The sequence below is a fragment of the Thamnophis elegans genome, chromosome 9 (assembly GCF_009769535.1).
Source record: "Thamnophis elegans isolate rThaEle1 chromosome 9, rThaEle1.pri, whole genome shotgun sequence".
Taxonomy (NCBI): Eukaryota; Metazoa; Chordata; class Lepidosauria; order Squamata; family Colubridae; genus Thamnophis; species Thamnophis elegans.
Genome location: NC_045549.1, coordinates 29,724,449 through 29,738,280, shown reverse-complemented (window position 1 = coordinate 29,738,280; position 13,832 = coordinate 29,724,449). Strand labels below are relative to the sequence as shown.

The 13,832-nt window shown below is 44.7% G+C and overlaps 1 protein-coding gene across 1 annotated transcript in view; it reads left to right on the top strand.

Annotated features, from left to right (window-relative positions):
- Window positions 1-354: 354 nt before the first annotated feature.
- ARHGAP10 (Rho GTPase activating protein 10) overlaps window positions 355-13,832 on the top strand; it is a 107,670-nt gene continuing 94,192 nt past the window's right edge. Inside the window, 1 exon segment of the mRNA XM_032224074.1 lies at window positions 355-1,485. Within this exon segment, the coding sequence (XP_032079965.1) occupies window positions 1,332-1,485 (154 nt within the window). The 5' untranslated portion in view covers window positions 355-1,331.

The window sequence follows — 13,832 nt, the reverse complement described above, 5'->3', positions numbered from 1 at the left end:
CTCGCCGCCGTGCTTAGGAAAAGAATGTGGAGGTCTTAGTGCCTCTCTCTCTCACGCACAGTGCGGTTCTACGTGCGTCGATCCGTAGTTGTATTTAGTGACTTATTTAAGGCTTATTTCTCGGTAGATTCGCACACGTATACGCGCGCGCCGCCGTGCACGCTCATACATCAACCCCCAATGCAAGGGACTTACTCCAGAATTTTAGGATGTACTTTCCAGGATGAATTAAAATTGTAGGGCTACCACCGGTTGCGAGAGCGTCTTTATTTTTTATTTTATTTATTTCGTCAAGCATGTATTGGATAACCTAAGTATAAACATGATTTTGGAAATGGATACGAATAAAAAGAAACATTAGGACAGGGACGGTAGGTGCGTTGGTGCGCTTATGCACCCCCCCCGCCCTCTTGATTAAAAGATCAAGATTCGGAAAGCTGATTTTATTCAGTGTAACTGAGGGGGGGGGGAAGTAAAGTGAAGTTTTGAATTCGTTTATTTAGAAATCGCCCTAATTTAATGGACAGACGCCAAGAATTGCAGCCCAACGGCCGCTACCCGCGTTCATTGTTTCGGCTGCATAATAAACAGAACGAGGTTGGTCCTGAAGGGCCGACGAGAACGTAGCCGTTTTTTTTTCCTGCGGCTTGTTCTAATCTATCTAAACCATCCAACCAGGCAGCTGGGAGAACCGCGGAGTCCCAAAGCAGCGGCTGAAGCTAACGCCCTGTTGCATTCCCAAGGGAGACTCCTCCGTCACCCTGAGGAGCGTGAGAGAGGCAAGACCCGGACGGCTGAAGGGAGGAGCCGAGCCAGAAAAGCTCGGCGTCGGATTGGAAAAACTTGGAAAAACCGGAGGCGGGAAGGCCGGGAGTGGAGACTCAGCCTGGGAAGGAGGCGGGACCGAAGGAGGGAATGCAGATGTGGGCCAGCCTTAGTCCCCTCTTCCAGCCAGTCCGCGGGGGGAGGCTCGTCCGGGGAGCTTCTTCGGAGAAGCCCAGCTTTTTCTCCCTCGACTTCCAGCGGAGCACCCGAGGCGGTCCAAGGGTGCGCCGTGGAGCTGGTGGCGGGTTTCTCAACGACCAACTTCTTCTCCGGCAGTCTCCTTCCTGTGGCGTTCCTCGGCGTCCTCCGGTTCTCCCGCATTTCTTCTAGAGGGGTTGGGATAGTCCTCGGCAGCTGTCGGCTTTGCCCGGGTGAGGCGCTGTAGTGACCGGTTCTGGTCTGGAGGAGAAGGCGGCGTGCTCCTCCTGCAACCTCTCGGAGAAGGATTACATAGGCTGAAGTATTTTGGTCTAACCCTGCCGCCGCCGTCACCCTCAGCAGCAGCCATGGGACTGCAGCCTTTGGAGTTCAGCGATTGCTACCTGGACAGCCCTTGGTTCCGGGAAAGGATACGGGCTCACGAAGCGGAGCTGGAGAAAACCAACAAATTCATCAAAGAGCTGCTCAAGGATGGCAAGACGCTGATCGCCGCCACCAAGAGTGAGTCAAAAAGTTGGGAGAGGCGGGATCCAAAAGTATGTGCGGGACGAGAGGGAGGGGGAAGAAAGGCTGGATTTGGCACTAAGGGGGGGCGCAAAGCAATAGTCGACTTTGCGACCAGATTCCTTAGCGCACGTGTCCCGGTAATCTTTTCTTGCCCCTACAAGGTCTGGGGGGCGCCGAAAGCGCGATTAGCTGTTTGGATTATTTCTCCCGACTCCTCCTCTTGCCTGGGCCAAAACAGCAGATGGGAGCGCAGTTTGAGAAGAGTGTTGGGTTTCTTGGATTGGAGGATTGAAGCTCAGAGTAAATAGAAAAGGACGGTACTAAGAATTGCTAAGGCAAGGCTCGTGTAAGGGGAAAGGGGGGCTCCCCAAATTCACGAGCATTCGGCGCTTTTACGCTAACGACCAAACGATCAGCTTTGATATCGACAGCAATGCATACACAAATTCATACGGATAGTAGAACACGATTAATATTGAATTTAAGAAATAGTTGCAGCTTTCCGACTAACATGTTTGTTAATTTACATAACATAAACTATGCATTTTGCTATTATGCTGCTACTTCTTGAAGTACATTGAAATCCGTCTCGAAGCCGCGCAGCCTCTGAATAGGGGAACACAGTCAGGAATCCCACAAAATGTAATGTTTCCTCATATAAAACTTATTATTTTGGGCTTATCAGTATGCCTTTAATTCCTGTAGCATTTCGAATTATATTTCACTTGTTTTTTAAAAATCAAAAATTCATTATTGAATATGACACACACACACGAACTCTCACAGCTGCCTTTTCTGATTGTCAATTATAGGCCCTTGGTGCTGTAATCAGAGTTTACGAGATTCATATTTATGCACAATATGTTTTTATAGCTTGATTTATTCTTCAGTATTTGTATTGTGCAATCATTGTGTAATCATTAATTACTTGATTTAAATATTTTAGGAGTATACATCTCTTCTTACTTTGCATTCATTGTAACAACACAGATATGTTAAATTTAGGTCTGAAACCAGGAAACCAAATATTGTGATGAAATTCAACAGATTATATAAAGTAAATATATTCACTTTTGTTTAAGTTAATCCTATATGTATATCTGTATCTTGTGTATATTCACATTTGTTTTATGTAATTTAAATGGATCTGTAAATGTTCAATGTGTTTGGTGTTTATATGGTGTTCGTTATGCTTGCTGAGTTTCAGGGAATAATACAGGTTTCTAATCCCTGAATATTTTGCTTAAAAGAATAAATCTTAAATAAAAATGTTCTTATCAAGTTTTGCTGGGTGTTTGGGTTCCATTCTGCTGCATTTGTGAGGCTGTAGAATGATGAAGTTATGCAAATCTCAGCCTTGTCAATCTTATTTCTAATTTATCTTTAATGGCTTTTTAAAAATTAAACACTCATTGCTTTTTTCTTCCTTGTCTTGTGTTCTATAAGAAACATGGAACTTTGATTTCTGTTAGGGTATGCTGAAGATTAGCTCATATTTGAGTTAATGATTTCCTGATTACAGCAGTGTATCAATTCAGTAGTATGGATCAGATAATTGTTAATGGGAAACTATTTGTTCTAATTGTACAACAAATTGTAAACTTTCCTTACAAGTTACAACACAGTTTTAAGTTATACAATATATAGTTTTGCCCTGAACAACTGCAGGATTGCAATTGGGTTGTTCTTGCACTAGTTTAACATCCCAGATATTGTCCTGAGTTAATTAAACGTTAAGCCCTTTAGTCTCTGCAAGCAAATACATCCATCATTTCTGTTGTTATGCATGCATTTGTAAATTTGAGGAAGAGCCCTAAATCAACAACAAAACAGATTAGAGTGGAATAGAGCTCCACTAATAAAATATAGCTCCACTAAAACATTATTACTTGCTGGATATTCAAATACACTATAACAGAACTTTGGTTTAGCAAAATAGTTTTTAATACTTATTTCAGTTGTTTTTCAATAATGAAGAAGGAGTAGGATGTACATTTTTATATTAATGTTTGTTGATATTGATAAAAGATAACATTTTTTTTCTTTCCCTTTTGTTGTTATTTACACTTTCGTTCACCGTTCTAAATATTATACCTCCTGGTATTTTTCAGGAGTGTTTTTAATCACAATCTTGCATAATATTATGCAAGTACTCTATATAATATATAAGTCTATATATAAGTACTCTATATAATTGCTATAGAACAGATGCATGAAAAATAATATTTCTAAAACTTGAGGATAATATACGTTTATTCTTTTTTTGAGAATTCTTTCTGAGACATGGAAAAACACATGACATATTTAACAGACAATGTAAATATTAACACTGTCCTGTTGCTCTGTTCATTAAAAAACATCTAAATAACACTTTTATATCGATAATGTTTAGGATCCTATAACTTCTGTTTTTAATAGTTTTTATCAAAAATTCTAATAATAGTAAAAGAGAATACAAACTAAACTCAGAAAAAGAAAGAATAAAGAAAAATAAAATGTGCAAAGAAAGAGAAGAGAAAAATATTAAAGAACTGACTTCTCATCTTCATCAGAACAAGTACAGACAGAATTAATAATTTTTCATCCCCTATATGATAATATTTATAAGAAATATTTCTTCTTCCCATAACCCATCGTTATCCATACGCGAATCCATAGATGCTAAAACTCCCAGGTACACAAATATGTCTTATTTTAATGTTGATCAAACAAATCAACTTATATTCTTTCCTTTTCTTCCAATCTTAATCTTTAATTTATTCAAATATTGTCATAGAATTTGATCTCTCTTCTTTTTCCCATCTCAAAGGTTTCATCAAGACTTTAACCAACTTTTTTGTAAGTTCAGTAAGAAGTCCTCATCTAGTCATTCTCTTAACTTGTCATTTGTATTTCCACTTTAATCTGTTTCTGATCCATATTTTAAAGTATTTCTTCAATTTCATTATGTTCTGATTTTTCTGCATCAGGAAAACATTTCACTTCTTTATTCTGAAACTTCTTTTCTAAAAATGTATTTCACCTTTTTTTTGCAAGATCTTTTACCCTGTCTCTTTTACTTCTATCATATTTTCTTCAACTCCTTTTTTTGGAAATAGTCTATCCATAGAAGCATCATTGCTGACTTGTAACTGCTGTTTTCTACTCTATTCTTCAAAGATCTCCTGGAGTATTTCAAATATCGCAGCATTTTCTATCAGTTTACAAAAACATAAGGCTTTTCACCCCCCCCCCTTTTTTTTCTTTCGTCCTGGAATCTTTGGTTCCAATTTCTGAACTCATAAAGTCATTAATTTTTGTTAGGGTAGACTAAACAATTTAGCGCCCACTGTTTCTATGGCGTTGTGTGTTTATTTAATTGTTTCCAAAATTTTATAGTAAGAGTTCTAATAATTCAAATTTGTTTAGTATTTTAATTCATTTATAACTTAGATCAAAATCTTACTTAGGTTTTTCACATACATTTCCAATTCTTTACATTCTTAAGCATTCATTTATCTTTTATTGAAGGGTAAGGTAAATTTACAAGTAATTTTTCAAACTTGTCATTTTGAAGTTCTCTGTGTTCCTTAAATAGTTAGATTCCAAAAGTGAGGTTAACGAAACCAATATCTTTAAAAAGGCTCTGTCACAGTTGAAAGCATGTTGGCTTCCCTTTGTCTCCTACCTGTAGATTCAAAACTTTTGGGGAAACTGCTGTCCTGTCTGTTCATAAGGAGCAGCTGCCCAGAGCACAAATAAGTTATCTGCTTATTAAGAGAGGTTCTGTGGGAACAATGTACTCTTTGATCCTTTAGTCTTGACCTGAGATGTTGTGTCAGCTGATAATGGAGATGCTTAGTTCTGTATTCTTCCCATGGATGTATTTTCACTTGTAGTTAGTCAAAGATCCCATTTTCCCATTGCATAGTGGCAGCTCTTACAGTTGGTGCAGTTACTCTTTGGGATCCAGTAATGGGTTATGAGTCTGTTATGATTTCCCATTTCAATTTTTTGATGACAAATGGCTTTATGAGCTTTTTAAAGTATCTATTTAAAGTAAGCAGGGCATGGAGTAGATTCTTTTCTTTCATTTAAGGTTTAAAGACAAAATTATCTTTCTAATTACTTACAATGAAACCTTGCTTGTCGATTTGACTGTTCACTCAAACCTTTGGAGAATGACTAAGGCCTCCTTTTAATTTAGGTTGTTTTCTTTTGCTTCTACCTAGTTTGTTCTTCTGCCATCTATCATTTTTGTTTCTTTTTGTTTTTATTGCCATTTTTAATGTCTTAAATCATTTGTAAAGGGCCCAAAGCCACTGGAAGTTGGTGACATATATTTTAGTAACAATGCTTTTCCTAAATGAAGGGTTGAAAACATATAGATTTCTCCCTAGTGGTGGAGGCAGCATCCAGACTGGGTTAACCTTCACCCACTCATTGCGAGGACTGGGTCTGATAACGTTGTTTAACCATGCCCCTGCTAGGTAGACCCAGCTTTAGACTCAGTCCCTCGATGAGTCCCTTCTACTCAGAAAAAGAGAGACCTGTGATTGTTTGACAATTAAAATAGTTGCTAAATGAGCAGTTACTGTGTTTAAGACTTTATGCAGGCAAAATTCTTAGCTAATTTAAATGAGAACAAAAAGATACTTCTTAAAAATATAATGCACATTGTTCTTCCTGTGAGGTCAAGTACTTTATATGTAAATATGTACCTATTAATATGGGGAATTGGACCTTCATTTCCAGCTTTCTGTAGAAAAGCAGACTTAGTCCTCATAATTGCAATGGGGTGGAAACATTGAGATGCATTTCTAGTGGAAACTCGTAAACTAGAAGCAAAATACCTGATAATTTAATCAGCTTTGCTTTCCTTCCTTTGAATATAGTAATGTCTATAACATGAAGCCATTCTGAATCAAGGAGGTAGCAGTTCTTAAATTGATAAAACAGCAGGGAATGCTTCTCTATTCCTTTTCATATTTACATGAAGCTGCTAGATATGATGATGATATCCAAGATATATATCTACAGACGGGGGTTCAGAAGGAGTACAGTCCACTAAACTACTAAATTTACAACCATAATTGGAACCGTAATTTTGGTCAATAACCAATGCTGTTGTAAAGTAACACATCACATGTTTACATTATTTAGCAATGGCAATCTCTATGGCTGTCTTGAAGTGAATCCTACTGGTCATTAACAGAGGATCCATCACAATTCAAACCATTCTGGGCTTGGTCCTTCTCAGACCCAACTCTCAATGAGGTAAGAGGTTACCTGCAACCACACCTTCCTATTTCCCTCATCTATGCTTTTTTGACCACCTTACCTCTCAGGACAGCAAGCAGCATGAGAACAGTGTGGCTTTGGGTTGCTTTCCACATCCCAGGAAACCTCAGTTGTCCCAGCCCAGTCCCAGTTGCCCTGCACTCTCCATTTGACTCCTGCATCCATCTTCTTTCTCCCACTGATGACAAGACATGCCCAACCTGGATGCTAGGCCATATGTGACTGGCTTTGCGTGGAAAAATGAAAAAGCACAAAGCAACTTAAAAGGGACTGCAGCATCCAAGTGCTTCTTTTCACTGATCCTTTTTCAGCCCTTTTCAACACCCACCTCCCTTTTCCCTTTTTCTGCCACTTACAGTCAGTCTACTCTTTGCCAAGAAATGTCCCTTTCTTTGCAAACAGCTTCTGGGCAGGGCTGGGATTTGACTTTGTGCTGTGAAAAGTGGGGGGTGGGGGGTGAGGCTGCTGTGTTATTTTTTTTAAGGCTGCTGTATTTGGTGGAATAATACTCTCAAGAGGCAAGAGAAGGTAGAGTAAGAAGAAGTAAATTGGGCGAAGGATTGTAACAGTGAGCAGTAAAAACAACATTATGTGGAGCATTGGATGGGCTGTTCCAGGCAAGAAGGATCAGCAATTCAGTGCTATTCCCAATTTCTGGGAATCATAGTCTGGTCTGTTGCTGCTAAATGCAAGATATTTGTTCAGCAATGCTATATTCTTTTATTTAATCAAGGACAAAAAGGCAGTCCTAGTGTGTATTGCTGAAATCTGGGCAAGGGCAGAGGAGGTGGCTCTTTGGAAATTTCCTTCATTCTATTTAACTGTATTTAAAACTGCTGGGAAAGGTCGTCTGTCATCTGAGATAAGATATCAGCAATATAGAATAGAATAGAATTCTTTATTGGCCAAATGTGATTGGATACACAAGGTACATTTACATTTCTACCTGTGATTAAGAAAGGGCTTGAAGTGGGCTTTACATAGTGTCTGTGGGGAATAGGATGGGAAGAAACCAGTACAGATTAAATTTAATACAGAATGGTGATTTATCAAATAATCATATGGATTAATTAAAACTTTGAAATCCTCACTTCTCTAGAAAGAACAGGATGAAGTCCAAGGGCTCTTCTGGGCATGGATCCTACTTTAATACCAGATATACGCTGTGACCAAGAATTTATTGCCCCCCCCATAAACTTAGGCTAGTGCGCCAAATGTGGCCTTTCTGAAGTGAGATGCCATCATACCGTATATACTCGAGTATAGGCCGACCCGAATATAAGCCGAGGCACCTAATTTTACCACAAAAAACTGGAAAAGTTATTGACTCGAGTATAAGCCTAGGGTGGGAAATGCAGCAGCTACCGGTAAATTTCAAAAATAAAAATAGATACCAATAATGTTTTTGAATATTTATTTCAAAGAAAAACAGTAAACTAGCGGTGTATTCAATGAAATACTTCACTCACCTCATGATGCTGATGTCCCGCTGTGATGATGATGTCCAGTGCAGCCGCGGGAGCGATGTCCCGCCTCCTATGACACACGGCACAGTGATTCCTATCATTGGATCACTGTACCAGAGGAGGTGGGACATCGCTATGTGGCTGCTTGCCATAACAAGGAGGAGGTGGGACATCGTTGCAGAGCGGCAGGAGGGGGAGGAAGGGGAATCGTAAGACAGCCCTGCATTACATTAGAACGTGAGGAGGGGGGATGGTGCGGTGCGCGCTGCGCGGCAAACTGACACAGAGGGAGGGGAAACTCACAGGGGCACTGGGCCATTCACGAGTGTCACCCAGCGGCATGGCCCCGCCCCTTTTTCTCCTCCATTTCGGGCAAATTTTTCACTGACTCGAGTATAAGCCGAGGCGGCTTTTTTCAGCCCAAAAAGTGGGCTGAAAAACTAGGCTTATACTCGAGTATATACAGTACTTGCAAACAGCCGAATCTAAATGGACTCTGGGTGGTAGCATTACCACTATTGAGAATAACAGTTCAACAGCATCAAGAGTAGGTATAGGCAATCTTTGTTCGCAAAGTCTTCTTAATATTTTTGGTGACCCTAGAACTACAGAGTGTGGATCTAAATTGTAGACCTTGGGTGGGGATCAGTTGGAAGAGGAACATGGGTTTTCATTGATATTTTAAAAGGGAAACACCTATCCTGTGGCTTACATATGATTTCCTATGTCAAAACCTGTATTGCCAGCTTTCAGCTCTCATGATCAGAAGCTTTTCCAGAAACCATAAAAAGGGATTCAAACTAGTCCAGCCTCTCTGTATTACCAGTCCCTACCCTGTCTGGGTGTTTGCAGAAAGTATCAGTTTAAGCTCTTGTATGTTGACTCATCAGGCCTTGTGTAAAGGTATAGCTTGCTATTTTTAAAAAAATCTGTTTGTTAACACTGTGTGGTGATCTGATAGTTAAGCAAGGTTGGCTTCCACAGGAACATTATGGTTGGAAGCATCTTGCCATCTAACGCCAGTAACCTGCAACTAACATATAAAAAAATTATGTCTAATAAATAAACCTCTTCTCCTAGGCGCTGCTTGGAGTTTCCAAGCACAGGGCCAAGCACGGGTTAACTTCAGCTTGCTGCCCAAGGACTGAGTTTAAGATTATTGTAGCTCCGTCTCTTGCTTGCCTCAGAGGCTCAGTTTTCAAAAAGCTCAGTCACCCTACAGGACGTTTTTGGAGGGATCCAGGCCTTGCGCAGCAAGCTGGAACCCACCTTTCCTTTGAGACAGTATAGTGTAGCTCCTTTAAAAGTTTATTTTCAGTGTTTTTTAGTTAGTTCCTTGTAGTATTTCTGTTTCTTATTTTATTTTGACTCTGTTTAATCGCCTTGATACCGGAACGCGCGGACAGCCTTCCTGGAGTGCTGCTGAACCCCGTGACTCGGTTTGCAGCCACACACGTTGGGGACTCGCTTAGCAGCTGCTAGCAAGGGCACGGGGACAGGTAGGGAGCTAGGGTCCCCATCGCAAGGGGCATTAGGCCCCTCAGACTTCCCCGAATTCACTCTTGGTGCACGCATACGGCCGCCATTTTGGATTCAAGTTTTGGCACGCTTTTCCTCTGGGCTTCTGCCTTTGCCGTGCAGCCTGTCCTGAGCAGCAGATTGCCACGGAGGGTCACCTTAAGCTTGGGCCTCGCTCTGGGTGGCCAGGCAGGCTTTTTTCCCTCCGGAATTTCTCCAAAGTGGCTGCAGGGACCCTTGGTCTATTGGGCCATTCTACCTGCCTCTACAGCACGGATCTGCAGGCGCCCGGCCTCCCTCAGCCGGCACCAATTACCAGCCTCCATTTGCAGACTTCCTGGGCCCATTAACACCGGAGGCCCTATCTTCTGCCTCGGGCCCTGATGCTTCTGCACGACATCGCAGGCACTTCAGCATGGAGAAGCAAGTGGATCTTCAGGCTGTTCCCACCGACAGTAAGCGCAGCAGGCCCAATCCTGCTGCCAAAGGTGATGGGGTGTGGTGCCCAGCTAAAGGGAAACACCCCAGGGCTAGGAAGGCCTCTAAGGCTGATGAGAAGATGGCTGTAAGACACCAGAAGGCCCTGGAAAAGCAGTTCCAGAAGGTCCAGGCGGTGCAAGGCCAGCAGCCAGTGGGCCCCACTCCCAGGGATGAGGGGGTTGGCCCTTCCCTGCCCACCCCCCAGCTAGAGGGGTCCCTCTCCCTACCAGCTGAGGAGGACTTCAGTTTTTCCCCAATCCATCCAGGGCTTCTCTTGGATCCCCAGGCCGTTCCCTGGCTGAGGATTCTCTGGATGAGATAGATTCTTTGGCTGAGGAGAAGTCTCTGGCTCCCTCAGAGGCAGGGCCCTTTCTCCCTCAGAGCCAGGAGCCCCAATTGACTAGGACCATGAAGGATGTGGTAGTGCGTGCGATCTCACAGGGCATTTCTGATGGCATGCAGCAGTTGGCAGCTAAACTACCCATTGCCACTGCCAATCCCAGCAAGACTCGTACTGTAAAACCACTGGAACCTCCGGCTAGGGAGGCTTCCCCGGCTCCCACTGGGATCAGTGAAGTGTCAGACGGAGAGGAGACAGAGCAAGATGCTCTGGACCTCTCTGACGACGAAAACCCCGCTCCTGAACCAGCTGCGAGTTCCAGCCTCTTTAAGCCCTCCGTGTTCAGGGTTATCTTTACCAAGGCTCGGGCTGCTGGCCCCCAAATGGGTCTCCCAGCCCCGGCAGATAAGCCCCCTTCTGTTCAGGGTGCCAAAGAAACGGTAGGCCCACAAGATCCAGGTGCAGGGTTATTTAAGGAAGTTCCTCCGCCCCTGGATCTGATCCCAGCTCCACAGTTGTTTCTGGACATCATTCAGCGCCAATGGACCCAACCGGGTTCCATGGCTAACCCAATGGTACGGATAGAAAGCTCTATACCATGGAGGGTCCCCTGGAGGAGCTGCTGAATCTCCCCCAAGTGGATGACCCCATTGTTTCTCTCACTTATAGTTCTACTCTTCCAGCGGACTTGCTGGGAGGTTTAAAAGCTGAGGACAAGAGGGCAGAGTCAGCTTCCCACAAGACCCACCTGGCCACTGCTTGGGCCATGAGGGCTTCTTCGTCCTCTTCATACTTCAACAGGGCAGCTCTGTTCTGGCTCTGCAAATTCCTGTCAGTCCTACCAGCAGGGGATACCAGGGCGAGATAGGATATCAACAAGATGTTGAGTACTCGGCTGACGCCTCACTCAGTGCCACAAAGTTCTCCTCTAGAGCCCTTGCCTCTAACGTAACCTCACGCCGCCTACTGTGGCTCCACCACTGGCAGGTGGACGTGAAGGCAAAGTGGAAGCTCACTTCCCCTCCCTTCAAAGGGGAAAAGTTGTTTGGGGAGGCCTTGGACCCATTTTTAATCGAGTCCAAGGATAAGCGTAAGATCCTGCCTGCGGTCACCAAGAAACAGGACCTTAAGGGTCAGCACTTTCGCAGGAACTCCTTTCGGAGTGTAGAGCCCTCCACCTCTTCTGGGGGACCCAGTCGACCTTATGTCCAGCCCCAAGACCGTTCCCAGGATAAATCCTCCTACAGGGACAAGAACAGGCAGCAGGGCAACCATAGACCATTCTGAGGGGGGTACGCCAACCGTTCCTTTCGGAAACCAAAGTGACCATCACCGGGACCCTCCCATAGACGGCTGACTCCAACTTTATGCCACACAATGGGAGGAGACCATGACGGACACCTGGGTTCTGAATACTGTCCGTCACCGGTTGACCCTGGAATTCCTATCCTTTCCTCTGAGGTCTTTGTCCGTCGTGCCACTCCCAGGTCTGCCCACAAGTTTCAGCTCATGAGGGCAGAGATAGATCATTTGCTAGAGATAGCGGCTATAGAGGAGGTTCCCAGGGGCCAGGAGGGCAGAGGTTCTACCCCATTCTGTTTCTGGTCCCCAAGTCATCGGGGGGGGGGGTGAGAGCAATACTGGACCTCAAGAAACTCAACAAGCATCTCATACAAGCGCTTCAAGATGCAGTCTCTTCAGACCATTCTGGGTTGCGCCAGGCAGGATGATCTCCTGACTTCTATAGACCTGAAGGAGGTGTACCTGCACGTCCCGATCCACCTGGCACATTGCAAGTTCCTGAGGTTCCAGTTTGCCAATCACCACTTCCAGTACAGAGCCCTCCCCTTCAGCCTTTCGTTGGCCCCACGAACTTTCACCAAGCTACTAGCCGCCATCGCTGCACATCTCCATTCTCTCCCAGTAAGATTGGAATGCTAACTGGATGACATCCTCATCCACTCGTCGTCCAGAGGGCAGGCCCAAAAGGGCCTGGACATCACCATCCGAGTCCTGCAACACCATGGGTTCTTGGTCAACCTCACCAAGAGCCACCTGACCCCAACCTACAGGATTCAACATCTCGGCGTGGTGATCGACTCCAGAGACTGCAAGGTTTTCCTCACGCAGGAGAGAGTGAACAGCATCAGGTCTCTGGTGAGAACCATCCGTTCTACGGGGTCAGCGTCGATCATCTCCCTCTCCCAGCTGCTAGGAAAACTGGTGTCATGCATCTCGGTGGTCCTGTGGGCACGACTGCATATGCGAGAACTCCAGTGATTCCTGCTGCCGCTCCAGAGACGCAAGGCCAGCAACTCCAGGAGAGTGGTGAATCTTCCTCCGAAGGTACTCCGATCTTGCAGGTGGTGGCAGACGGATGCCCTTCTGAAGGGTACCTACTTCAGGAAGCCAGAGCTCCTAATCATAACAATGGATGCCAGTCTCTTCGGTTGGGGCGCCCACCTCCAGACTCAGGTTGTCCAGGGAAGATGGTCGCAGATGGATCTCGCCCACAACATAAACTGGCTGGAGCTCTGGGCCGCCAGGTTGGCCTTACGCCACTTCATCCGTCGGGTCAAGGGCTGCGATGTGCTGATTCTGACTGACAACATCGCCACAAAGGCATACATCAACCATCAGGGCGGCACACAATCCTTGGCTCTGATGACAGAGGCGGAAGCTCTGGGACATTGGGTAGAAAAGCACCTATCCTCGCTACAGGCAGATCACATTTCGAGTGAGGACAACGTGACAGCGGACTGGCTGAGCAGAACCACCATCCAGAACTCAGAGTGGCGTCTCCACACAATGTTATTCCGCAAGCTGTTACAGAGGTTCGGCCTGCCAGTGGTCAACCTCTTCACCTCCCCGGCAAACGGGTAGCTCCCCCCGGTACTTCACCAGGTTCCATTGCCCCAGGGTGGAGGGAACAGACGTTCTTCGGTCCTGCTGGCCACCCGGTCTGTTGTATGCTTTTCCGCCTCTCCCGCTAATTCCTCTGTTAATCAGGAAAATTCTGGTGGAGAGGGCAGAAGTGCTCTTTGTGGTTCCTCACTGGCCAAGGAGGTCCTGGTTCACCGACCTAGTCAGCTTGTCAGTGACTCGACCTTGGCACATACCTCAGGATCAGCTCTCCCTCAGCCAGGGGGCCGTCCAACATCCGGAGCCCCAGTGGCTGCAACTATAGCAATAGCAGTTAGACTTATATACTGCTTCATAGGGCTTTCAGCCCTCTCTAAGCGGTTTACAGAGTCAGC